The sequence below is a fragment of the Microchirus variegatus genome (genome assembly GCF_963457635.1).
Source record: "Microchirus variegatus genome assembly, chromosome: 7".
Lineage (NCBI taxonomy): Eukaryota > Metazoa > Chordata > Actinopteri > Pleuronectiformes > Soleidae > Microchirus > Microchirus variegatus.
This window is the reverse complement of record NC_139808.1, coordinates 27,342,536-27,367,844: the sequence shown is the minus strand read 5'-3', so window position 1 is coordinate 27,367,844 and position 25,309 is coordinate 27,342,536. Positions and strand designations below refer to the sequence as shown.

The 25,309-nt window shown below is 45.5% G+C and overlaps 1 protein-coding gene across 6 annotated transcripts in view; it reads right to left on the bottom strand.

The window, feature by feature from the left end:
* Nucleotides 1-25,309, bottom strand: part of syne1b (spectrin repeat containing, nuclear envelope 1b) — a gene marked incomplete at both ends in the record, with an annotated part of 61,888 nt that overhangs the window by 5,867 nt on the left and 30,712 nt on the right. For 5 of the 6 annotated variants that reach the window (XM_083892429.1, XM_083892424.1, XM_083892427.1 and 2 more), the window contains 76 exons: nt 37-105; nt 739-1,066; nt 1,145-1,336; nt 1,573-1,710; nt 1,830-2,012; nt 2,111-2,261; nt 2,351-2,538; nt 2,718-2,880; nt 3,034-3,200; nt 3,340-3,498; nt 4,033-4,188; nt 4,282-4,407; nt 4,515-4,709; nt 4,898-5,132; nt 5,213-5,307; nt 5,388-5,535; nt 5,615-5,769; nt 5,849-5,995; nt 6,073-6,255; nt 6,353-6,557; nt 6,737-6,870; nt 6,971-7,141; nt 7,237-7,392; nt 7,484-7,639; nt 7,728-7,904; nt 8,008-8,157; nt 8,262-8,444; nt 8,592-8,724; nt 8,857-9,053; nt 9,194-9,325; nt 9,443-9,616; nt 9,714-9,914; nt 9,999-10,118; nt 10,253-10,354; nt 10,453-10,662; nt 10,737-10,892; nt 10,994-11,122; nt 11,213-11,366; nt 11,463-11,563; nt 11,676-11,807; nt 11,938-12,129; nt 12,954-13,130; nt 13,215-13,409; nt 13,597-13,758; nt 13,849-13,962; nt 14,230-14,370; nt 14,671-14,859; nt 14,988-15,131; nt 15,288-15,470; nt 15,563-15,685; nt 15,783-15,968; nt 16,057-16,194; nt 16,306-16,488; nt 16,582-16,734; nt 16,861-17,016; nt 17,127-17,292; nt 17,383-17,651; nt 17,733-17,951; nt 18,034-18,178; nt 18,255-18,592; nt 18,681-20,841; nt 20,957-21,222; nt 21,303-21,479; nt 21,589-21,714; nt 21,813-21,959; nt 22,073-22,249; nt 22,355-22,522; nt 22,610-22,762; nt 22,854-23,180; nt 23,267-23,437; nt 23,550-23,705; nt 23,791-24,108; nt 24,193-24,357; nt 24,608-24,751; nt 24,887-25,040; nt 25,135-25,307. In XM_083892429.1, the coding sequence (XP_083748555.1) occupies nt 37-105; nt 739-1,066; nt 1,145-1,336; nt 1,573-1,710; nt 1,830-2,012; nt 2,111-2,261; nt 2,351-2,538; nt 2,718-2,880; nt 3,034-3,200; nt 3,340-3,498; nt 4,033-4,188; nt 4,282-4,407; nt 4,515-4,709; nt 4,898-5,132; nt 5,213-5,307; nt 5,388-5,535; nt 5,615-5,769; nt 5,849-5,995; nt 6,073-6,255; nt 6,353-6,557; nt 6,737-6,870; nt 6,971-7,141; nt 7,237-7,392; nt 7,484-7,639; nt 7,728-7,904; nt 8,008-8,157; nt 8,262-8,444; nt 8,592-8,724; nt 8,857-9,053; nt 9,194-9,325; nt 9,443-9,616; nt 9,714-9,914; nt 9,999-10,118; nt 10,253-10,354; nt 10,453-10,662; nt 10,737-10,892; nt 10,994-11,122; nt 11,213-11,366; nt 11,463-11,563; nt 11,676-11,807; nt 11,938-12,129; nt 12,954-13,130; nt 13,215-13,409; nt 13,597-13,758; nt 13,849-13,962; nt 14,230-14,370; nt 14,671-14,859; nt 14,988-15,131; nt 15,288-15,470; nt 15,563-15,685; nt 15,783-15,968; nt 16,057-16,194; nt 16,306-16,488; nt 16,582-16,734; nt 16,861-17,016; nt 17,127-17,292; nt 17,383-17,651; nt 17,733-17,951; nt 18,034-18,178; nt 18,255-18,592; nt 18,681-20,841; nt 20,957-21,222; nt 21,303-21,479; nt 21,589-21,714; nt 21,813-21,959; nt 22,073-22,249; nt 22,355-22,522; nt 22,610-22,762; nt 22,854-23,180; nt 23,267-23,437; nt 23,550-23,705; nt 23,791-24,108; nt 24,193-24,357; nt 24,608-24,751; nt 24,887-25,040; nt 25,135-25,307 (15,007 nt within the window). The remainder of the gene's footprint in view (nt 1-36; nt 106-738; nt 1,067-1,144; nt 1,337-1,572; nt 1,711-1,829; nt 2,013-2,110; nt 2,262-2,350; nt 2,539-2,717; nt 2,881-3,033; nt 3,201-3,339; nt 3,499-4,032; nt 4,189-4,281; nt 4,408-4,514; nt 4,710-4,897; nt 5,133-5,212; nt 5,308-5,387; nt 5,536-5,614; nt 5,770-5,848; nt 5,996-6,072; nt 6,256-6,352; nt 6,558-6,736; nt 6,871-6,970; nt 7,142-7,236; nt 7,393-7,483; nt 7,640-7,727; nt 7,905-8,007; nt 8,158-8,261; nt 8,445-8,591; nt 8,725-8,856; nt 9,054-9,193; nt 9,326-9,442; nt 9,617-9,713; nt 9,915-9,998; nt 10,119-10,252; nt 10,355-10,452; nt 10,663-10,736; nt 10,893-10,993; nt 11,123-11,212; nt 11,367-11,462; nt 11,564-11,675; nt 11,808-11,937; nt 12,130-12,953; nt 13,131-13,214; nt 13,410-13,596; nt 13,759-13,848; nt 13,963-14,229; nt 14,371-14,670; nt 14,860-14,987; nt 15,132-15,287; nt 15,471-15,562; nt 15,686-15,782; nt 15,969-16,056; nt 16,195-16,305; nt 16,489-16,581; nt 16,735-16,860; nt 17,017-17,126; nt 17,293-17,382; nt 17,652-17,732; nt 17,952-18,033; nt 18,179-18,254; nt 18,593-18,680; nt 20,842-20,956; nt 21,223-21,302; nt 21,480-21,588; nt 21,715-21,812; nt 21,960-22,072; nt 22,250-22,354; nt 22,523-22,609; nt 22,763-22,853; nt 23,181-23,266; nt 23,438-23,549; nt 23,706-23,790; nt 24,109-24,192; nt 24,358-24,607; nt 24,752-24,886; nt 25,041-25,134; nt 25,308-25,309) is intronic. The other variant, XM_083892426.1, reaches the window with a different exon arrangement.

Genomic DNA, 25,309 nt, shown 5'->3' with positions numbered 1-25,309 from the left:
AACACTCGTGGGCATTCGGGGTCCGGTGTTGCCTACCAGTGGACGACCTCAGTGTTTGCTCAGTTAGTTTAACATAGGCCTCGGGGCTCTCTGGGATCACTACATCTGGAAGAAACATTATACAGTAGACACGATCAGCATCGGGCAATAATACACGGTCTGATGCACCACCAGAGGAATGGAATATGATATATTATCAATCACAGAATCACACAAGTCTCGACAGAATCCTTGGAAAGTAATAATTTAAGCAGAGGAACAACACAAATTACATCATTTCATTCCCCATCTTTAAAATTATGTGTTCATGTGGACTAATAACCACCTCTAATCTCATTGTGGAAAGAAAATTAAAAATCAGATGCTGTGACTCCACCTTTTTCCGTTTTTGTCATTGTGAACTTGTCTTGCACCTTTGCTTTCATTGTTATGCTCATGTATGTTTCAGCTGGACTAAGATAAGACTGTTTTAAAACCATTGCAACCCATGACAGCAACAGTATGATAATCTAAGGTAATGAGTAAGGACGTAATTTAATAGTAAAACTATTAAATGACCCACAGAAATGTTTAATTGTTATATCCAATAATTTTCTTAGCGATACCTGCATAAATAAGATAGACTAAATAACATAATATTATTATACTATCACTTTCCTGACCTTTCCATTAACCACTGATAAAGAAACGTACAAAATCTAACCAGAATATCGTGTGTGTGTGTGTTTGTAATCTAACCTGACAAGGCTGAGGCAGGCCGTTGGATGAAGTCTCCCTCCTCACTCTGCTGCTCCCTCAGGACCCTGCTGGCGCTCTCCAGCCCGCGGCTCAGGTCGTAGTCGTGATCCCACTCCAGGGGAATGGAGTCCACGCTGGCCGGCGTGTCCCGGCCCGATCGCTCGTTCCGGAGCTGAGCTGCCAGCGAGGCCGAGCGGCCCGAGGAGGGCAGAGGCGACAGGAAGCCGTCGCCCAAGCGCTCGCCCCACGGCAAGCTGGACAAATCACCAGGCTCGTCCAGCTCCAGCTCCCGATCCGAGAATGACACTTCAGTATCATCGTCTGCAAGCTGAAGAAACAAAACAATTCATGACTCTGAAGCTGAGAATCAAGCCACAAGATATAGTGAACACACAGTTTAATTTACAGGAAGACGGATGAGTTTCTTGTAGTAGCGTTCCACTCGACCGAACACTTCCTGACAGTAGCGCTGCAGCTCCTCCAGCTCCTCCTCGATGACGGCAGCATCCAGAGGTTCACTTTTCTCTATCAGTGTTTCTCCCTGATGGAAAATCTGCTCGATTTTGGCTGTTGTCAGGGAAATCTCCTGTTGGAATGACTGTGACACGGGAGGGCTCATTAATTTCCTCCAGATTTAATTCCTTTAATTTATTATGATTTGACTTGTGCTATAGTAATTGTGCATCAATGTAGCTGCTTCACATTGGAAAATATCAGAAAGGATGACAAGAAAGGTCACATAAGGGTACATAAGAGATTTTGCTAGAGAAGCACAAACAAAAAATGGCCAAAAAAGTAATCTAAGGGTGCAATAAAACTTGTGAAAAAAATTACCCTGAGTTGTTTGATCTTGGCCTGAATGTCACACTCGGAGAAGTGTTCGATGTTGGTCAGCTGCAGGTCCATCTCTGTCAGCCACACCAAGATGCCGTCTCTGGCCGTCTCAAAGTCCTCTCTCTGACTAATAAAGTGCTACACGGTTGAAACAGAGAAGCTGCTGTTAGAGTATTTCACAGTAAATAGTGTGTATCATCTCTGTGGCTTCATTAGCCATTGGTTTAACATCTAACACATATTGCATATCACTGTACCTTAAGCCTACGAAGGATGGACGCAACCCTCTTCTGAAGGTTGTCCCATCGCTGATTGGCATCGTGGGCCATTTCCCTCAGACGACATGAAGTGTCAGTGCGGTTCTCTCTGGCCAGGCGGCGATATTGCTTGTTGATCAACTCGAGCTGAGTCAGGCTTTCATGGACCTGTCTCTGGAAGGCCTATACCAAACATTGTTTTTATATATATATGTATAAGGTGGAAAAACAACCAACAGCATCATGATCACTGTTTGTGATGTGATTTTTAATGATTTTACCTCAAATTTCTTCAGTTCCTCTTTGGCTATAGTGTACAGAACACCAGAGGAGTTGGGCAGAGCGGCGGTCTTTTCAGAAGTGGCCAGCCACTCCTCATATCGTGCAAAGTCATCAAGGAATTTCTGCCATAAACGCCACGTCTCCTCAATCCTGCCACAAAAGACACGTTGATGAAAAAAAGTTCTCTTGGTCTAATGTTTACATCATAGAATAACGAAAAATGATCATCATCCGCTCACTTGAGTCTCCTCTCCATAGACAAGGCACAGATGCTCCTCCAGCGGCGGTCAAGGCTTCGAGTTGCCTGCTGGATGGAGTCGCACTCGGCGTCGGTGGCGCAGGCGTCGCAGTCGTGCAGAAGCACTTCGCACAGGTTCAGCACGGATGCCACTCCCGTGCTGTGTTTCTCTATGTCTCGCTGCAGCTCCTGACAGTCAAGAAAGAGAGGAAAAAGTATGCTTGTGTGTTAATCAAAAAGAAACATGTTTAAAAATGACCTGATATTAGTTGGTTAAATCAATAAACATGCTCCTCCAGTGCTAACACATAGGTTAGGCTAATTAACTTGTAATTAATTCACAAACTAAATTTTCAGATTGGGTTTACCTGCTGCAGATCAAGCTTCCTCTGAATCTCCTGAAAGTCACATGAGTCGTAGGCGATGGGCTTGCACAGCTCGGTCTCGATGTGAGCCAGCCAGGAACGCAGGCTGCTCATGTTCTTGTCCAGCTGCTGCACGGCCACCAGCGTTTCTCTCAACTTCTTTACTCTGTTAATGTCATTTTACAAAATTCTGTTAGTTCTGCAAGTCATATGCATGTGTTAGTACAATTCAAGCTAATCAGGAGGTGCACGTGTGTGAGGGAGCTTGTACTTGTGACCTCTTTACAGCCTGCACAAACCCGTGTATGTGTATTCTCACCTGGCTCCAATGAGGTCCAGGAGGTGCTGCCATCGGTCGCTGACTTTGCCGAGTTTCTGTTCAATCTCAGCGGCTTTGCTCTGGTGACTGGCCCTGGCCAGGCGCTCGCCCAGCTGATGCAGCCGCAGCTTGTTCTCCTCGGCAGCAGAGATCTCCTCCTGGTAGTCCTGAGACACAAATAGATTAAATAAAAAAGACATTCTGAAATGTCAGCTTCAAAATATGCAATATAAAGTATTAGAGGAATACAACAAAAAATGTTGCTGTGATTAAAAGCAATAAATATATTAGATTCATGCAGTTTACCTTTCGGAGCTTCTCGATCATTTCTTCAATGCTGATGTCACCGTTTTGCGAGACCTTGCTCTCCATGTTGGTGAGCCACTCGCAGAGCTCCTTGTACCGCTCGTTGAACACAGTCCACTCGTTGAGCTTCTCGCTCACCTGCTGCCTGCGCAGGCACAGCTGCAAAGGCAAGAGTGAAGAGTCACGAGTGAAGTGCATGCATCCCTGTGCAAGGTGCATTTAAAACCACTGCATGTAAATATTAAAAAATATACAGCGAGAGCACGGTATGCACTGCACTGTGACTGATTTGTTTGAATCATGCAGCGAGTGTGTGTGTGTGTGTGTGTTTCCTGTCTGCCTGTTTCATCTACTGCACACAGGATGCAACGCTGAAGAAAAACCTGACATTGAAGTTTCAGGTTTTTAGAAACCAAAACAAAGTCTGTTCTGTTACTAAGGTAACGCCATTTATATTTTTCAAAATTCATATTAACATTGATATTTTTTTGGACGAGAAACCCATTTGTTTTTATTTTTCAGTCTTGTATTTAGTCTTACAACTGTATCGACAGTGATACCGACACCATTAATATTGAATAGTTAGTTTGACACTAGTGCCACCATCTGGTATCTCGAGAACTGAACATATAATCAAAATGAAGTCACTAGTAGCTGTACACCCATGCACGAATGCTCGGTATCGCACGGTACCTGGTGGGAAATTTCGTCCCACTGACGATGCAGCAGCTCGATTCGCTCCTGCAGCACGGACAGGTCCTCTGCAGTGATGTAACAAGACAGCGACTCTCTCAGCACGGTCAGGTGAGCCAGGTCACCTGTCCATCCATCAAATGTATTCTCCAGGTCCTGTTGTTGAAGAAATGAGCAACATTATTGAAGACATTGTTACAGATTTGACCTTTTAACTGTTGGTTGTACTTAAATGTACTTAAAAATGACCTTGCAGCGCATCTGCTCAGCTTGTAGATCCTCATGGTGATGAGGAAGAGGCTGAGAAAGCTGCCGCTTAAAGGCTCGAAGTTTTTCCAGTGATCCAGCAATGCCCTTCTCACACCTCTCCCAATCCTGTGTATGAAAATGATACATGCACAAATATGAAACAAGAAATTGTTTGCACAAGTATCAAAACTATCTCTATATATATGTATAGTAAATAGAGGCGAGTTGAGCACCTTTAACAGAGTGGTGAGCTCTTTCTTTTGTTCGTCCAGGCACACGCTGGCACGTTTCCAGCGCTCTTGGATGTCAGTGAGCTCCGCCTGCAGTGACGTCTCCGCTCGGCTGTCGGCCGACAGGAGCAGTTGTCTGCCGGCCTCCACTGTCAGGATGTAACTGCCCTGCTGACGCTGCAGCACTTTTTCTTTCATCTGCACCACAAAACACAACAAACGTATCCTCAAACTACCTCCAAATGTGGTTTCTATGGTCAAATCTGACCTGTACTCAGGACAAACGTTCATACAAGGTGTAAACGGGGTCTAAATTAGTTCCATCCCGCACCAGTTACATGTACGTTATTTCAAATGTTTGTTCTGTAAGCTTCGATATGACGTACCTGGACGGTGTCCAGAATGGAGCGGGCTTGCTGCAAAGGCACCGTGTTCCCGGTCCTGAGGGCCTCCTCCGGGTGAGAGACCTCCACCAGCCATTTGCGGAGCTTCTCCACCATTTCTCTGTAGCGCTGCCACTGACGGATCAGGCCATCGATGATGCCGCGCCTCTGCTGAGCTCGCCGCACCACGCCCTGCCACTGGTTACTCAGCAGAGCCAACTTCAGGTTGAACTCATCTCTAGAACAGGCGATTGAATAATTAATGCTTCATTATTTCATTTTATTGTATTTTATTTTAATCTTCTGAACGTTTTTTACCTGTCATCGACCTGACCCTGCTCTAACATCCGCTGTCCATCACTGATGATAGAATGGAGGATCTGCTGACGACTGAACATCTCTGCTTGGAACAACTGGAAGACACAAATAATTTACTAATAAATAAGAATAAAGTAAGAATGAGTAAAACAGTCCAGCTGTTTCAGGGTCAAACCTCATGAGCTTTTTGCTGCTCCATCAAACTCTGATAGTTCCCGGATATTTCCACGGCTAGATTCTCCTCAGTTTGGACCAAGAACTCCATCCATGTTTCACACTTCTCCAGGAAAGTCTGCTGCTGCAGCAAGAATGACTGTAGTTTACTGCAGGAGAGCAAAGAAAATATATATTTTTCAAAGCTTGTCACGAGGAGTAGAAATATGAATGTTTTGCATGTCATACCTGAATCTCTCTGTGGTCTGGGCTGAAGCTGTTGACCAGCTCCTGTTGAGGTTCTGCATGCGTTTGATCTCTGAATCGTTGAGAGGGAGGCGGTAACCAAGCTCATTAAGTCGCTCTAGTTCAGGGGCCATACTGCTGAATTTCAACATGAGCCTCTGTAGGGAGGATATGAGGGTGATGTTAAGCCAATAAAGTTGATTGAACTGAGAAAAAATAAGACAAACGCTCAAATACCTTGAGCTCGTGCATGCAGTCCTGGATGACTGTCAGGTCCGTGGCACCGTTGGGATCTTGCACCTTCAGAGCTTCCTCAGCTTCAACGATCCAGGTGCTCAATGAGTCCAGCTGATCATTAAAGGTTTCATAATCTTGAACTCCAGTCTGTTATGAAAGAAAAACATCAGTAACGCCTTCTAAATTCACAATTCTGACAGGTTAACTGTGGGTTTTCATTTTACCTGCAGGGTGGTGAGCTGTCTGGTAAGAGTTTGTTCCACGGCGGTGAGCCGCTGCGTGAGAGACAGGTGATCCGACTGGATGTTAGATGCTGCCGATGTGTCCACCTGCTGCTTCAGCTGATCGCCCAGTTCTTGGAGAACTTGCAGCGAGGCCTGCACAGGAGCTTGGGACCGGAGCAGCTCCTTAAAACAAATATAAATTAACAAAATTTGAGTTTTGAGGCACAAACAGAACTAAAAAAGTAGGTCAGATTAAAAGCTTGGCTGTGGTCTCACTCACACTGCATTCCTGGATCCAGGTGGACACTTCCTCGTCAGCGATGTCCTTGCTGCAGGTGGTTTTGAGGAGGCGTTCGGCTTTTTCCTCCTGCAGCTGGATGCTGCTGCAGCTCTGCAGATAAAGCTCCTTGTAGCGTTGCCAGAGCTGAAGCAGGGCTTTGCTGCTTCTCAGGCGCTCTGCAATCTCCTCGAGTAAGCCGGTCCATCTGAGAAACAGAAATTACTATTAGGATATAGAAACAAACACTGCGAAAGACACACTTCTTCTCACTGGACTTAAATGTAAGTTGAGTTCCAGACCTTGATTTCATCTGCTACTATGACTTACTGTGTGTAAGACAACTATGCTTCTTTAAAACATGCTTCAAAAGTTCCTCAAGGTCACCTTGCATTAACGTCCTTGAGGGCATTGTTCAGGGAGTCGGACACCGATGGGTGACACTCCTTCAGCAGTTGGTGGGTCACAGCACCAAACCTTCTGAGACTGCTCTCCTGTTTCTCCAGCTCCTCCTGCAAATCCTGTACAAATAACAAACAAATCAGGACTGACAAAAAATCAGAAAAATTTCTCATGTCTACTGCTGAGTGACATGGACATGGCCTCTTAATCCTGCCATACCTGCAGACTCTGCACCTGCAGCTGAACAGCCTCCAGGGAGCCAGTGAGGAGGCGAAAACGAGACACTGAGTACCTGCCCTCCATCAAGTAGCCATTGATCTCTTCTGAGGCGCGCTTGTACAGACTCCACTGATCCAGCACGGACTTCAGGCTGATATTCAGTTGTCCGATCTATCAAAGGTAAACCACAGAAGAGCAAATTACAGCCAAATAAGATGAGTGTAACCAACGTATTAAAAAGAGGGTGAAAAACAGGCAGAGCTTACCAAGTGGTCCAGGTTAGCCCATGTGTGATTGACACACTGCAGTGTTTCCATGACGATAGCACAGGCCTCATCAGTCTTATTTTGAACAAGGGCACAGCCCTGCTCCTCCACCCTCTCCAGTTCTTTTTCTTTTTCCTTCACCAACTCTTCCATTTCCTGAAAAAGTTTTCCAATAATTAAACATTTAAATATGGTTTCAATTTATCAGTATTCATCGTGCAGTAAAAAAAAAAGAAAAAAGGCTGACTTGGCAGTCTTTGAGAGCATTCTGCACAGATGTCAGATCCTCAATCCGGTGTTTCCTCTTAAGTCTTTCTTCTTGGGTTGCCATCCAGGTCTTCAGGGCCTGAATGCTGCTCTCATACTCGAGCCACATCTCCAGAAGGCTCTCCAGGAACTGGATCTGCAATTATATTACATGGTGTGATTTTACACTAATAAATGACAACGGTTGTCCTTTAATGGACAGTATCATTGCCCTGTGGCCTCACCCTCTCATTGATGCGGCCTTGTAGGATCTGCCAGCGCCGGTTCATGGCTCCCAGGCGCTCGGCAAAGTCTGTCTTATCGCTGCGTTTGCTCTCCATGTCCTGACCACTCAACTGTGGCACGGACTGGTTGACAAAGTCCACCGTCAGCTGCTTGCAGCTCAAATCTACTCTGAAGCCCTGGAGTGAGGAAAAAACAATGATTCCATGATCAGAGGGAGATACTGAAGACATCAGAGACACCATGGGTCTAAAGAGATCTAAAAAATGATATGTCAGCTACCTTATATTTTTGCAAGTAATCTTGAATCACATTTGACCCTACAGCACTCTTTAGGTTTTCTTCATCTTCCTCTGTGATGTTTTCCATCAAAGATATCCAGTTAAACAGCTCAGAAATGGCATGACGGGACGCCAGCTTCTCCATTTGGATCTGAGGAGAAATAAAATCCATTGGTTTTGCACGTTAAACATCAAAGTTTGTGAAGTCAAACCGGCAAGAAAGCAGTAATCCTATTTGCCTTCATGGGACCATACCTGATGCAGCTTCTCCTGGACCACTGGGATGCGTGTGAGCAACTCAGCCCACTGCGTGTCAATGCGTGCCAGGTCGGACCGCAGCACAACAGTGTCCACTTTCTTCAGCCGAAGCAGCTGGTTGCCCTCGGTTACCACTGAGCTTTTCAGGCTGGACTTCCCTTCCACTTCCTTGGAGAACTCCTGAGACAAAGCAATAACAAGCATTAGAACTGCAGGCTACTTATATCACTATATGCACTTATATAATACTTCTAAAAAGATCCAGAATCTCTGGATCAATACAAGAAATAATTTTAAAAAAGCACAAGTCTGCCTGCAGGGGCTCACAAGGAAAGCAGAGAGATGATCTCGAACAGTTTCCAGCTCCTGAGGGACTAACACCGCCTGTGTGTTCCAAAACTCGAGTCTCTCCAGAGCAGACTGCAACCACTCACTGAGCTCGGCACACTCCCTCTGATACCTGAGGAAAAACACAGAGTCAGTATTGAACTGCACTGATTTCAGAAATCCCATGTACACTTAATTGGTGCATGCACTAGGTCACAGGTTCAAGAGTCTAATATAAATATATAGATAAATCAAATATTCTGACCTGGTCCAGTGTTGTAAGATGGCCTCCAGGCGTTGCAGTTCCTTGTTGACGTTGGCGGTGTTGTTGAGCCAGTGTTCCCCCAGCAGAGCGAGCTGATTCTCCAGTGCAGGACAACACACCGACCGTAAGAGATGTTTCCCCTCGTCCAACACCTGGTGGAGCTTGTGCTGATGTTCATTCAGTTTCCCTTTCAGACCCTGAAAGAGGATAAGAGAGAACATCGAGAGTGAAGATCTTGGCTGCATTGATTGTGACCTACAGCTACATCTAATAAATAATGTCTAAGCTTTTGAAGGTTAGTATGCCATATTGTAAAAACGTCTGTGTGTCTTTGTACCTGATACAATGAGATTCTGTCCATGAGCTTCTCTTCCGTCTCCTCCACCAGACCGACAGAGGGAATACTTCCCTCGACTGTCTCCAACTGACGGTTCATACTCTGGTAATCTTGCACCAGGCGGCACCAAGTCTGATTTTCGAAAAAGAGAAAAGAAAGTAAAATACATTTTAAAAAACACTTTAAGACAGATGTATTTGCCTTTTAGAATTCTTCTATTACGAGCAGAAAATCCTGATTTTCTCTCACCTCCAGGATGTACTCGAGCTCCACACCTTTAGTGTGTGCCTCTTTGAGGATCCTCTGAGCCTCAGCTAGTGTCTCCTCCAAAGTCTGGCTCTCTTTGGGAAGCATCAGACCACTGATTTTCCTAAAGTATGTTTCTGTTAGAATCATATGGGACTCCAGACCCTGAAAGAACTCCTAGAAAACACAAAATCAGACACAAGCCAAATCATCACGTCTGTCTTTATCGCTGTAGTTTTGCCTCCAATCATGTTTTCTGCACATTGACCCAAACCTTGTGTTTGTCCAGGTGATTCTGGACTTCCTCCACAGAGCTGGCGATGATTCTCTGATCGGCAGCCATCTTGTCTTTAGCCGTGTCCACGAGGTCCATCAGGTCCTGCAGGGCACGCTCATACTGTTCCTTCAGAGCCATGTTCTGGTTCAAACCACTGTGCCTCGAACCCACCGTCATCACCAGCTCCTCATAAGAATCCTGACAACACAAACACACATTTGTTGGGTTATTTGATTAAAAAAAGAAAAAGAACTATACAAATAAGATGATTTGATCAATTACCTGGAGTTTCAGTAATTTGTTTGTCGATATCTGATCCACTTGTAGTGCCGTTCCTCTGATTTTGAGCTCTGTAATTCTCTGTTCAAAGTCTTTCAGGCTCTCCTCTGCACTGGCAATGACCTAAAAATGAGGTTTGATTAATGAAATAAAATCATATCAAATCAAATCAATGAATGGCATTCACATTAATATCCCGTGTTCTCTTTAACAGGAAATTTGTGTGCACTCTTTGTCTCTGCTAAACTCTGCGTTACCTCGAGTTGTCTGGAGGCTGGTCTGTCCATGGCTCCAGCTAAGGCCTGCAGGATCTGGCACTTGGTCTCAATCAAAGCAGTTTGAAGAAGCTGTAATTCACTCTAAATTAGATGAAGGGGGGAAGTTTGACATCAAACATTTGGATCTTTTCGGCAAATATCAGTGTATATGAAAAAAAATTAATGTAAAATATAAAAACCTGGTGGGCAGTGAGTTCATTAGTTCTGGTCCTCATGTGGTCACAGCGTTGTCCCAGAGCACAACCCAGAGATCCTAGTCTCTCTCTCAGGCACTCAAGGTTGTCCTCTAGCAGTCTGCGGTCTTCACGTTTCAAAACTGAGGAGCCGGCGAGCAGAGACTGACTGAGCTTCACCTCCTCCGTCATACGCCTCACATCATTTTCTAATGTCTGCAGAGAAGATGATACCATGATTTAACTCGATTAGTTACAGACGATCAACTACTATTGAAGTCTGACCGTACCTCCTGCTTCAGTAAATGGGTCTCTGCGTTCTCAGCCAGCAACACTGATCCAGAGAAGATGTTGTTCTCCACACCATCCAGCCAGGAGGAGGTGGATGACACAGCTGTGTAGAGATGCTGTTCCATCTGCGCCACCTGTGCCTCACCACCACCAGGCTGTATGCACACACAAAAACACACACATTTTGATTGCACAGAACTAATCTTACGTTGTGATCTGTTGTCGTGTATAGCACAGTATTTGAAAGAGTAAAGACCTGAGTGGTCATGTCTTCTATTGTATGTCTGAATCCATCATACAGAGTCGTCAGGGACGATTTGTCAGCTTGTGTTTCTCCGTTATACACCGACGCAGCTGTCGTCACGCGAGAGGCTCGAGAATAAACCTGCACACACACACGCACACAAATCAGTCTCTAGCTTTAGAAGCAAAGACACAAGACTTTGTGGCAATAATTACACGACAGAGTTCGTACCGGCTGTTTGCTGTCCTGCTCCAGAGTTTTCTGTAGGAGCTGCAGTTTGGTTTTCAGCTCTAATCTCAGGCTCTCCCATCTCTGCCGCATCTGCTCTCGAGCAGCCTGAGCATCTCTCTCGACCAAAGCCTCTGGTGAAAACGGCTCCATTGTGCTGCACAGTAACAGAAACATAAATTGATGTTTCATTAATATACTAACTTATCTAATTTAAATTGTGGTACAATAGGAGTTAAAAAAACAAACAAACCTGGTGCTGCTGGGTGAGGCCTGCTGAATAAGAATCTCCTCTCCTCTGCTGGCAACTGACTGAAGCAGCTTTTTCTGCTCTGCGAGTTGCTCCTCAAGCTCCTAAAGATATATAATGATGAAATTTCATAAATTAGCTTCAGAATCACTTATGTGCTTACGGAGCTATTATTTAGATGCTATTTTTTATGATTCAAAGAGAAAAGGACTGCACCCTCTGTCTCAGAAGACTGTCCTGGTGTTGTTGGGTGCGTGTGGTCCGGGCCTGGGCCAGCCAGTCCTGCACACTGGGACTCTGTGGGAGACTGGAGTCTGATTCACTGTCCTCCTGCTCCTGCAGAGAACACTTCAGGGCCAAAATAAATAGTTTTAAAAACAGGAATAAAAATAATGAAAAAAGGAGGACACATTCAACATTCTCTTCTGACAGTATTGTAGCTGCTATGCTAACATTGTAAAGCCTGTGGCCACCTCACCTGGATGTGGTTCTGCTTGTCTTGCAGCATCCTCTGCAGCTCCAACAGGCCGCCCTTCAAAGCGCGTAACTTCCTGGCCAGCTGATCAGCATCCTCCCTCGTCTCGGTGCGGCCCTCCAGCAGCAGGTTTTCGCTGTGCATGGACAGCTCCGACAGGGCCAAGACCTTCTCTTCAATCTCCAGCAGCATGTTCTGCAGCAGCAGGAGAAGAGAGGCCAGCTCAAACATTGTTGCGATCTCACCACCTACACAGCAAACCCCCTCCAGTTGTGGCTACACCAGCAGCTTTCCCCTGACACAAGGGGGACAGGGAGATCTCTCCCTGTATTTTCATCCTTTGCCCACCTCTCCGGCCTCGTCTCCTGTGCAACATATTACCACTAATCCTTCAAGCTCCACAACACATATGCTGTTACTTCAATTATAAAGTCATTATCCTGTCCAGTTGAGGACACCTACTGCAAGATTCTGTTCAGTATTTGTAGATTTGTTTTGTAATAGCATTGTTATAACTCTGCAACCGGAAGCAGCAGCATTTTCCCTCCCAGTTCTCTTGGATTCCCCTGCTTGGATATTCCAGCAGCTTTACCGCCACCGCCAATCCCAACAGCGGAATCTGCTAATCATCAGAAAGCCACACCCCCGAATACCTCGCCCTGTGCTTCTAACAGGTTCCTGTCACACAGATACATCTGCATAATCTGCTTAAAATCAGTGCTACAGTTGCTTAAGAGCCAAGCCGCCTGAGTGCCCCTCTAACTCTGCTAATGCTCTTGTTTACTTACTGAGAGGTTCCTGCCTCCTGGGATGATCCATACGTGATAAAGGAGAGAGAATACTGAATATTGTATAAGGCAGATGGAAATAATCCAAAGCCAATTTTGTATTAGTGTACTGACCAAAGGCAAGAAGCTGTGTGTTATAATCATAAATCCATTAATATTTATGTTATACGGTCATTTACATGTGTAGATTTGGATTCACTGCTCCATGTGGACAGCAGGGGGAGCTCTTACTTGACATTCAGCAAGCTGATCCTCCATGTCTGACTCCTCCATAGGTTTAGGTTCAAGGATGAAGGCGACAGCACTTCGCATGCTGACCAACCACAGGTCCAGTCCATCTGCTTGGGTCAGATAGAGCTGTATGGCCTGTTCCTGCCGCTGACCCTCCAGACGGTCACTGACGCGCTCCTGGAACAGACCAAATCACATTTACTCGTCAGTGTAATTCAATAACACAGACCTGCGCCGTCCCAAATGTTCTACAACAACTACCTCCAAGAGTTGCTGCTTGCCGGAGGCTTTCATGTGGATGGTGGCCATCCTCTCAGCTAACACAGCGAGGGACGACTGCATGGCCAGCTGGTCAGCCATGTCCGAGTCCACAGTGTCAGAGGCGAGGTCCTCGGTGAAGCTTCTCTGCAACCCGTCGATCTCCTCCTGCGCACTCCGGATCTCTTCAATCAGACCCTGCAGAGAAGAACATCACTGGAGATGTAGAGCTATTTTGTGTATTTTGACAGTGAAATGAGAAGAGAGGTGGTTTTACAATTGCAACGAGACACTGCAGTTGAATGTTAGATTTAGATTTTACTTTACTTTGTTCCACCATCCTAGCAGAATACAACACAATACTTCTTGACATAATGGGACTCACATCATGGGCCTTTATGTGACTGTCTGGACTTTTATCTGCCTCCACGGGCTCACTCAGCTTGGCCTCCAGAGCCTCCATCTTAGAGGAGATAGACTGCAGCGATCCCTGGTAATGTTGTTGTTTTTCCAGAGCTTCGTACAGAGACCTCTGCTTCTCGCTGATCTGTTCGGAGAGCAGTGTGTGTACGATCGATGTGAGAGTGCTGAGCCTGAAACGTGACAACGATGCTGGCATCTTGTATTATTTACATACCACATTCTTTAATGTCTCCCATGAGCGCTGCAAGTCATCCAAGTTGGCCACCGACTCAAATGTTGGGTCGTATAACTCTTGGATTGGAGCTCTTGTGAGAGTTCCTCTTCCCATCTTAAAAACAAAACCGTTCAAACAGGACAGTTTTATGCAGCAGTGGTTAGAGCAGCAGGTGAAATCATTAGAAAATGACAGCAAGCAAAGAGCTCCAAATTCATTCATTGCCACGATGAACTTGCTGGCAGATAATAGATATGGATAATTACTCCCAGTGTTTTATTGTTATTGAATTAATAGCAGCACAAAAAAGAAGCAATAGAAACCACACATTTTTACATGTGAGTGTAATTTTGATGAAAGAGAGACAGAGAAGGCAGATACCTTGGTTATAGTGGCCTCAGTGTGAGTGATGGGAGAGGGGGAGCGACAGACAGGAGGAGAAGAGACCTCACTGTTCGTGCCCTCCTCCCCAGACTCCTCAGTTACAGGAGACAGGAGAGTGTGACAACGGCCAGCCGTCATCTGACACGCCATGCAAGAAACATGATCAGACAGAGAGCAGACAGGGCCAGGTGGATTTGGAGAGATTAATCATATGCAATGTGTTTTTAGATCAAAGTGGCACAGTGCAACTTACAAAAACACATTTTTTTTTTTACAATGAAAGCAGGCAAAAAAGGTTTGTCAGTGAAAGAAATCCTCTTAAGTTGAAGCCAGAGATAGCAGAGTGAGGTTAATTGATTAGGCAAAGCCACCGTGAACAAATAGCTGAAAAAACTTCATCAATACATTTTGTGGTATTCCTTTTTTTTTTTTTCCTACCATGACGGCCTGTTGAGATGATTTCTTTGCTTTCTCGCCATCCATCTCCTGCAGCCCCTCAGACAGGCCTTCCACATCAGTAACAGTCAGCAGCATGGTGGCATGCTTGGCCTTCACTGCCAGCATCTTGCACTTTGAGTTCAGCGAGGCAATCTGCTCCTGGTAGCCTTTGATTTTCTGAGCGAGTTCCTAATCAAAAATAGAAAAAATAGAAAATAAGTTAAACTTCTGCATTTATAGCGCATTTATCTCTCAATACAAGAGCTTTCTTGATATGAAACTTGGGTAAAATGAATGAATTAATGTATAAATTTTACTTCATGGTGTAGAATCTGTGCCTGCAGCTCCTGGATGCTACTGGAGGGAATCGGTCGGTCCTGGATGACACGGTGTGCCTCCTCGATCAGTCCCTGTAGGTCTTTGACTTCCTGTTCATACTGCTCGTACTGCACCACTGCCTCCTGTACAAAGTACAAAACGCATGCAACCGTTAAACCAAGAGCTTGAACTGATCAATGTAAAAATAGATGAAAACAAGATGAAAAAAAGTATTCCTCAAAATAATAATGCATAGTCTGGACACAGGATTGTTCTCCACTTTAAACCTGTGTTTGTACCTGTAGGATGTTGCATTGCTGAATGGCCACATGCTGCAGCTGACTGGCTTCTTGCTGCAGACGCAGAGCTGTGCGACAAATGGCAAGGTTGGGCATCACCTCCTCAGGGACCCGCAGAGCGCTCTGACACAGTTGCACCGCCTGCACCTGCTGCTTGAAGCTCTCCATATCTGCCAACAGACGCTGCCCAAGCAAATGAAGGTTTAATATTGTGTGAAATCACAAAAGCTGCTGATAATAAATGCTTTGCCTATATTATGTACTTTCTAAGTTACCTGTCTCTGAGTCAGTTGTTCTTTGAGGCTCTGATGCGCCAACTCTGGTGAGGTCAGTGTGGCTTGGACCTGCTCCAGAGCAACATGTAGGGCCTTCACTTCATACTCCAGGGCCTCCATACTCTGAGGACATAAAGCACATTAATCAATACATGATCAATAAAAAAAAGTATGTCTAGAGTAGTCATTAATGTCACAAACAAGTCCTTCATCTCTGTACCTTATCTGCGTCCTCCAAGCTCTGCAGCCGGATCTTAATGCTCTGCTGAAGCTCCTCGGTGTGACGACTGAGTTCACAGACCTGTTGGCTCATCGATTCAACCTGCAGCACCTCTGACAGGAGCTCGACCTTCTCTGCCATTGATTCCAGGTCTCCGTGGAGCTCGCGAGACTCGCGCAGGACCGACTGTGGACAACCAGTAACATTGGTTTTAAGTGTACTTAAGTATATAAGACCACAAACACTGAGTTTGGACACACGTCAATCAACTGACCTGATACATCCTCATCTGCTCCTGCAGGTGAACGGAGGAGTTCCAGATGATGTTTGCCTTCACCAGGCTTCTGGCTTTTTCTGACCACCTCACAATGAAGTCCAGCATCTCGTTATACTCATCTAAATGGCACACAGCCTGAAGAGAAATATAATGCACTTAGAAATAACACAACAGAATAAGTTGTGTTTTTCTATGCAACTGAGGATTTAGTTATGAATATTGCAACATTGGCAGAGACCCACAGACCTTTTTGAGCCAGTTGTTCCTACAGTCTGCGAGCCGTGTTGTTTGGTGATGCATCTCTGATAGTTTGCTGATGGCGTCACTTAGCTGTTTGGCCAGCAGGGGGCTTCTGCGCCCAAAGTCTTGTACAGCAGCGTCCAGTTCGGAGAGGATGCGACCACAAAGGTCCAGGTCTTCAGCAAGACTCTGTGAAGAGAAATGTTTTTATAACGAAGCCTTTGAATTAAATGATGTGGTTTCACTATTAATAATAAGACCCAGCAAAGTGATATGATCTACCTTGACCTCTTCTTTGGCATGATCAACATCTGGAGACTTTTCTTTAAATTTAGCAGAGATCGCTTTGAGTTTCTCTGAGATGTCATGGATTCTGGAGTTGAAATCCTCTTTTATTTCCCTTGTTTTCTGAATTTCCCTCTCTTTAAAAAGAACCTAGAACACAAAATGCAAAACAACCTTCTGAACACAGTGTACATGTTCTCTGACACACATGCTACCAAGTTAAAAATAAAGAAAATAATCATCATATCAAGATACTGAATTGATATACAGTATTACCTGATCCTCAATGGCGCCCAGTGCAAGTGAGACCTCAGCAAGTTGCATGGAGATTTCAGAAGGCAGAATGGTGTAGAGGTCCAGGTATTTGCTCTGCTGCTGCTCCGCTAATTTATCCACATTCTGCCGATAAGTGACGACATCTCCGTGTACAATCTATGCACAAGAAAAACAAGATGCATCAATAATAATAACATCAACCATCTATGTTTTGAGGATGATTCACAAAGGTGATGTTTCACTGTTTAGATGACAGAAAGCTGTACCTCAAGCTCCTGCAGAAGGGAATCAATGTCAGGTGTGGGGTTGAGAAGGAGCTCCCTGGTCTCCTGGATCCAGGCTTTCGCAAAGCTGAGTTCCTTCTCCACTTCTTCTCTGTCCCTCAGTTCCTGAGCAGTTTGAGTCCTTTTTGTCCTGGACTGTGTCAGAAGGCTGGAGACAAAAAGACAAAAAAAGAGTTAAAAATGTTTACATTTTGCATTTCCTTATGTAATAACAAGTTCCTGTTCATCCTCGCACTACCTTTCCATTTGGTCTTGCACAGCCCTGATTTCCTTCAGGCTGGGCAGCTCGTCCTGTTCATTGGTCGGCGAAGGCACTTCCACATCGTGCAACAGGCTGAGGGCGTACTGTCGGAGCAGCGTGAGAGAGGAGAGCTCTCGCTCCAAGTCTTGGCTCAGCAGGTCATGCTGGTCTAGCAGAGACTGCAGGGTGGCTTTGGAGGCCTTTTCCACGGCACTATCAGGAAAACGACTCTGGAGCTCGTCAGAAACGGCTCTCACCTTCACCATCTTTAACAAAGAATGACCATTTAGAAATTAAAGCAAAATAATAATTATTATGTTTTCTTTTCATACTGTTTGCCTGTGTACCTTTTCCCTAAAAGTTCTCCATTCCTGTGCAGTGTCTTCAAGTACTCTCTCCCGTCCACGCGCCACACTGCGTAGTCGTGTCCAGCGCTGCCACACTGTGGTCATTGAGCGACTGATGGTTGCCTTGCTGGCATCACTCCCCACCAGCTCAAGCTGAGCTGCTTGCTCCTCTAAACCACTCAGTTTCTCTTGGAAGCCAGTCACCAGTGACACTAAGGACTGTAAAATGAAGAGATAATCAATTAAAACCATTGTTTTCCTAAATTAATGAGCTAAATGTTCTTTTTTTGGTCTATCATACCCGATGACTGCAGAGCTTCTCCTCAGCTTCTTGGCTTGTGGCAGCCTTTGCAGTGGAGAATTCAGTCAGCTTCTTCTCAGCTTCATTCATAAGCTCAATGACAGTCTGCCGAGCCTCTTGGTAGGACTTCCACTGCTTCACACAGCTAAAAAAAACAAATTATATTATTGACAAAATTACACAAAATGACATGTGTATCACCACTCTTTTATTCCCACTACCTTTGAAGGACATCCTGGTGACACTGGAGCTGATCTCGGACCTCCATGCCTCTCTGCCTCGCCGACTCCACGCTCACGCGGAGCTGCTCTTTGGCTACAGGGTTGACCAGGTTCTCCAGCTGAGGCAGCAGGGACTCCAGCTCCTCCAGGTGTGTGAGGAACTCCTGCTCCGTGGCCACAATTTCGCCTTGCTGCTGTAGACACTCCTCATAGTTCTCCACATCTACACCGAGACTGGCCTGCTGTAGGAAAGACACGGCATCCTCCAGCCATTCGCAGGCTGACTGCATCCTGAAGTGGTACTTCTGGCACAAGTCCAGTGCATCCTCCAGAGTAATCTTCATGCAAAAACAATGCGAAAAGCATATTTAGATAAAATATACTGAAAGACTGCACATTCTAAATGTATCATAGAATACATCCCACCTGTTTTGAGCTCAGTGCTTTTTGAACATCAGCCTGCAACTTTGCCATCTCCTCTAGGCTTGTATCCACATGGGCAGGCACAAGCTCGTTGGCACTAATATACTTCAGATTCTCCCTGCTACTGAGAGCTGCCACAATTCTCAGTCTGGACTGCACCTCCTCCTGCATGATTTGCTGCTTTCTAATCTCCTCCTGCACCTTCTCCACCCTCACGTCCACAATTACGGCACAGTCCAGTTCGTCCCTGATGTGCTGCAGCCAGTCCAGTGTCCTTTTCATCTCTGTCTCAAAGTCTTTGCTTTGAATAAACCTGTTCTCGCACTCTTCTATCAGATCTCCTACCGCAGCCTGCAAAGACCGCAGCTCGTCCTGCCACAGAATCACTTGCTCCTTTGAGGCGTCGTGTGCCGCTTGGTCCACACGGGGCGCAAGAGTGTCCATCTGCTCCATGAGTCTTGACAAGTGAGAGTTTGCACTCTGGAGGCTCCCTGCGAGAGCATGGTAGTTCTTCAGCCTCTCTTCGGCTGACTGGGTCTCTGCATTCACTTTAACCAGCTGCTCTTTTGTGGCCTTTAACTCAAAATCAACCTGCATAGCCATTGCCTTATGGTCTTCAAATGACTCTAGGGTTTCGCCGAGATGCTCCACTTTCTGTTCAGCCAGCCTCTTCAGGCCATTGTACAAGCTCACGAGCTGGGTCATTTCCTCTGGGCGCCATGGTTGACCAGTGCTGCGAAATCCCTCTTTTTTCTGGTTGAGTTCACTCACAGCGAGACCGAGGCTGCACAGATCTACCTGAATGGTTTTGTAATCACTCTGCAAACTGACAACTTCCTCTGTCTGCAGCCCTACAGGTTGTGTGCCGAGATTATTGAACTGCTCCTCCAGCTCTTTAAGTGCTTTATGAGTGACATCTATGAACGAGGTGTACTCATTTCTTGTTAGGATAGCCTGCTGGATTTTCTCCTGTTTCTCTTTGGCTAGGACTAAAATGCTGTTGTATTGCTGGGGGAGAGTGTTAAGCTTTTCATCTAAATAGCAGTGGTCTACTTCATTAAGAGTAGGCAATATTTCCTGACCAGCTCTTTGTACAATTAGTAGGAGGTTCTCATATTCAATTGCTTGCTCGACAATCAGTTGATATTTCAGTAGCTGTGCTTCCAATTCAGCATCTCCCACCATCAGGTTTATTTCTGGAAAGGTGACTATGTCGGCTTGTTTTAACCATTGACAAATTTTCTCTAGGTCGGTTTTGAAATACTTCCTGGACACAAGTACTTTTTCAAGCTCCTGAAGCTTCTGCCCACATCTATGTAACGTCCTGTCAAAGATGTTCTGCAGCTCCTGTAACTTAGTGAGAATTTCGTTTCTTTCTTCGTCGCGGGCCTCCCTCATCAGATCCCTTCCCTGAGACCACAAGGAGGTCAGCTCACTCTGATAGGCTTTCAGACTGCTTTGGATGTTCCTGCACGTTCTAACCTGCTTGGCCAGATCATCGGGCAACAGAGCAATGTACTCTTCTGCCTGGGCCTTCTTCTCATTCTGCTGGACCCAGGAGATGGACTGGCTCACAGCCATCAGGAACTGCGTCCTTTCTGTGAAAGCCTTGCTCAGGTGTTTTCTACGCTGCACCACTTTCACGCTCAAAGATTCCACCTCAGATTGAGTTTCAGAAATGAGCAGCTGCAAATGCTGCCTCTCACTGAGGCCCAGCCGGGCCAGCACTCTGTCAGAATCGGCCATTGCCTGGGAAAGCAGAAGCTGTTTTGCCTCTAACTCACTGCAGATGCTCAGGTGGTCAAACAGGAAGCTCTGAGCCAGCTCAGGGGGAGGACTCATTTTCATGGCCTCGGACAGAGCAGGCTGCTGCTCCTCAGCCCAGTCCCGGGCCTCTTTTAGACGAGCCTCTACTTGGCCCATGTCCTCTAGCGTCACCATTGAATCCTGTATTTTCCTCTCAATTAGGTTTTGCATTTGAGACCATCGCTGCTCAAAGTGGCTGATTTGCTCTTTTACCAGCTCCTTGTCGTCTAGGTTCAAGTGTTGGATGACCTTCTGCTTCTGATCCTTAAGGTTCTCCAGAGTGCTCTTTTGTTCTTCCAGAGTCACGGCAAGTTTCCGTAAAGCCTCCAAGTGCTGGGATGAACTTTCAGCATCCGTTCTGTGACAAAACAAGATATATTTTACATTTACTTTACATTCAAAACCTCATAGCATTTCTCATCTATTGTTAAAAAGCTGGATTTATACAGATATTTTTTTGTCATGTAACACACCTGGCTAGATTGTCCCACTCCTTGGACACCTGTTCAAACAGTGCCTCCACTGCAGAGATGCAGTCGTGGTATTCTTTAGCCCTGTGCAGATCCTCCTCTCTCTGGATTTGCAGCTTGCTGGCCTGGTGACAGAGCTCAAGCCAGGAATTGCTCAGACGGTCGAGCTCTGCATGTTCTGGAGAGTCCTGGCCACCAGTCAGTCTGCTCACAGTCTCAGTCATCTTGGTCAGGATACTCTGCTTAGACTGCAGTTGCTGGCTGCATTCCTGGTCACATGCAATATATATTGGAAACAATGAATACACACAAAAAGAGGGCAACCACTGGTTATGATTCTGTTCCCTACCTTTGCTTGTGACAGCATGTTTTGTGCTATCTTGGTCTCCAGCTCTGCGGGTCTTCTGGAGAGGCTGAGAAGCTGCTGCTCCATGTCCTGGAACAGGCTGACAAGGTCTTGTTTTTGTTCTTTGATCTCTCTCCAGCCCTCAGAAAGCTCCTGTGCACTGGACATCCTTTCCTCAATCTGCAAGAAACACATGGTGCAAAGATAAGATGATGTGTTAATATGTCAACAACATAACATAAAAGTTATTACAATTAATGTTTGTGAAATTTATAAAACAATAACTGACCGTGAGCTTGATCTGCTGGACCTTGGCAGCCGTCACTCTCACAGCATCATCAGACAGGTCACACACGGAACACACCAAGTCCAGGTAAGTGCTGGCTTGTTCCTGAAGAGCCCTGTAGTGCTTCACCTAAATATGCCCATAGAAATAAATTATGATTAATAAATGACAGGAAAATAGCTTATGCACATTGGGCCATTGTTGCATTCCAACATATTGTCATTTACCTGCTTCAGCGCCTCCTGTAGACCAGATGGTTCCTGATCGTTTAGATGGAGCTCCTCCTGCACCGTGGAGAGCCAGGTCTGACACTGCTGAAGCGTGTCCTGATGGTTGACATGTTTCTGCAGCTCCCGGTCCAGACTCTGGTACACCTGTTGAGAAAGGAGAGTCACAACCTTAATTACCGTTTGTTTGTATCATGAATAATAAATCGTAATAGTTATTGAATAGGTGAACGGGTTGGTTGTCGAATTGCGTTACTCACACGTTGGGCAGTGCTGCAAATGGCAGAGTAGCTGTCCCTGGTTCCCTGCTGGTGAGCCTGCACTTGTTGACTGATCTTTACTTGAACTTGGTCTGTGCAACTGGCAACAAGACCTTCTCCTTTCTGCTTCAAGCTTGTGAGACGCTCCTCAAAACTGGCTATCTCCTCCATTATTGCCTGAAAAAGAGAGAATGGTAAAGCAGATCATAAAGAGTAATCCATTCCAATATGACTAAGATTATAGTAAGAATTTGAAATGTTTCTAGAGACATAGTTAATCACCTTGTGTCTGGCAAGTTGCTGCGTGGCCATCTCCATACTGTTGGTCTGCATGGAGTCAAAGGTGACCAGCCTACTGGACATCTGCAACAGCCACTTCTCAACCTCTTGCAGTTCGCTGTTGTAATCCTCGTGCTCCTTAACCCACTCCACGAGATTCTGGACCTGTGTCTGAAACACAAGACAAAGCCGTCCTCAGTGATACTCTCAATTGTGCAAAAGATTAAACATCAGAGACAATTAATAGTAATACATTACCTTAGATGCCAAGCAGAGATCCTGGTAGTTGGCCTGCAGCTTTTTCATGTTGTCACTAATTGTAGGGTCATTGACTGTGTCGAGCAGGGCTTCTCCTTTCTCAATAACAGATTTCACTGGTGACTCATGGGACTGTACTGTCTGCTGGATGGTCTGCATACGAGGAAAAGGAAGCATACTTGCAGTTAAAACACTATTTATAGCGTTATTGTGTTTTTAAGAGAAATAGCCAGTATTAATTCACCTTGTACTTTGCTAACTGAGCCTTCTTTTGGTACAGTTCAGCTTTAGGCTCGACACTTGAGGCTAAAAGGTTCTTGGTTTCCATCACCCACTGGGCCTGAGCCTTGTATTTATCCATAAAGTCTTTCGAGAGTGAAATGCATTTTTCCAGTGAGCTATGCTCTGTGCGCAGACATGCCATTAATTCCTCTATTTGAAAGAGGCGAGTGTCCATCTCCTCCTTCAGCTGCTCTGCTTCATGTTCCTCCAAGAATGCAATGGCTCGCTCTGTCTTCTCCCTCATTGTCTTTAGGTAAGAGTGACCCTGCTCCATGTCACCCTGAAGAGCCTGAAAGGAACATGAGCTTGTATTATTCTGTTTTCATCAGTGAAAGATTTATTTTTGCCGGTATGTGAATGATCATAAATGTTCACCTCCAGTTTCTTCATCTTTCTCTCCATTGCAAATCGGTCTACAACATCAACACTTATAGCCACAGTGCTAAAGTTATTCTGAATGTTGCTGAGCCAGTCTGAGAAGGTTGAGAAGACACACTGTGCCTCGTCAAGGCAAGACACTTCCTCCTGCAGCTGTTTGATTGTCTCCTGCAAAACATTTCATTACATATTTTGAGGTTTTAACAAATTGCAGAAACACATAAAGATTCTAGTATTCATCTGGATATAGAGACAACTTTAAAAAAAAAAGTAAGTTTACCAGTAAATGTAGAAGCAGTGCATGGTAGCGGGCTGTGATCTGGGTGGCTCTGCTACTGATCCGGCTGCTAATGTGGGTTTCGTCCAGGACCTGCTGGGCTAAAAGACTGAGGCCCTCTATCTCTTCTTGATAAACCAGCACTTCCTCCTGCCAGCTCTGATAAAAGATAGTTCATTCATGAAGATGTAGATTTTCTAAATGTTTGTGCACATACGGTACCTGCTATGTGGGCTATACCAACCTTTATTAGCTGCAGCTGAGCATCTTTAGTGGTGCGGTCAGACCGTCGATGGCTACGCAGTTGTGCTTTGGTCTCCATTCCCTTTAACCAGCTGTCCAGACGCTGGAACTTTTGCTCCATCTGCCGCAGTTTGGCCAGAGCACTGTTGAGCTGCGCCCGGGTGTCAGCCAGCTGGGCCTGGTAGAGCCTCCACTCCTGCTGCAGGGTCTCCAGTGCTCGGTCTTCTATCTGAGGTAGGCCCCAGGGAATGACCAGCTCTCGACTGACCAGCAGTGTGTTCAGCAAAGCCTGGCCCTCTGTGCAGGACAGCTGTAGCTCCTGTCATCAAACAGATGTGGTTGTGGTTAAGTTCTCTATTATTTTAAGTTATGATATATACTACTACTACTACTATTTTTGCACCTGCAGCTTTTGGAGAGTCTCCTCCAGCATATCAACATCACCCTCCAGCTGAGTGTAGCAGCCAAGCTTCTCTTGTTCCTGTTCCAGCCAGTCTTCAAACGCATGGATGCCCCTCTGATACTCCTGGTGGGCTTTCACCAGTTCCTCTGCTTTTCCCACTCCCCTCTGAGGACACAGTGAGGATAATCATTAATTTGTACTCTGAGAGGTACTTGTTTCTTACATTTGGTGGCTTCACACTTCACTTCTGAGCTGTGTGAGGTCTGATCTATCTCACAAAATCTAAATTATACCACAGCAGTAACAATGTTATTGTTTTTGTACAGAAGAGTCGCCTCTATCATAATACTGTAGCTGAGATGTATTTAAAATATGAGTCACCGCCTACTCTCGGGCACATTCTGCTGCTTATTACCATGGCATTGTCTTTGATGGTGTGGTATCGCTCTTGGAGATCTTGGAGCTCTAGTTGAGCGACATAATTCTCTGCAATACCGGCACTCTTTGCAGAGATGGTGTCCAACAAGGTGCTGTGGCTCAACACTTCCTCAAAAAGCAACTGAAACCACAAGGAGGGGTGAGAAACATTATCAATTGACTGCACAATGCTTAGGTAAATCTACACTGTTTTTCATTTTTTATCACTTTTGAGGTCTGAAATTCCAATATCTTCAGCATATGAAGATTTTAGTACCTTAGATTTGCTCAGATTAGCAGTCTTGTCTCTCATCTCCGGACACTGTTTATCAGTCGGGTCAAGACTCTCCTCCACGTGCTCGGCCCAGGTTACAAACTGTCGTACGTCCTCTTGATAACTGGTCCACTGAGACAGAGAACCTTCCAGCTGACTGTTCATTTTAGAGAGAGCATGAGGGTTAAGTCAGACAATCATACAGTAGTTGCAGAAATACAACACAACTTAAGACAAATAAAATAAAATACCCTTTGCATTGAATAGAAGCGGAGAGCAGAGCATCCCAGGAATCTTTGAGCTCCTGTATCTGTTTCAGGATGGCGGGCACTCCTTCAGCTGATGTGTTCCTCTGAACAGACTCTCCTCTTGTGGTCAGCATCTTGAGCTGGATCTCTTTCTCCTGACGAGCGGTCAGCAAGGCCT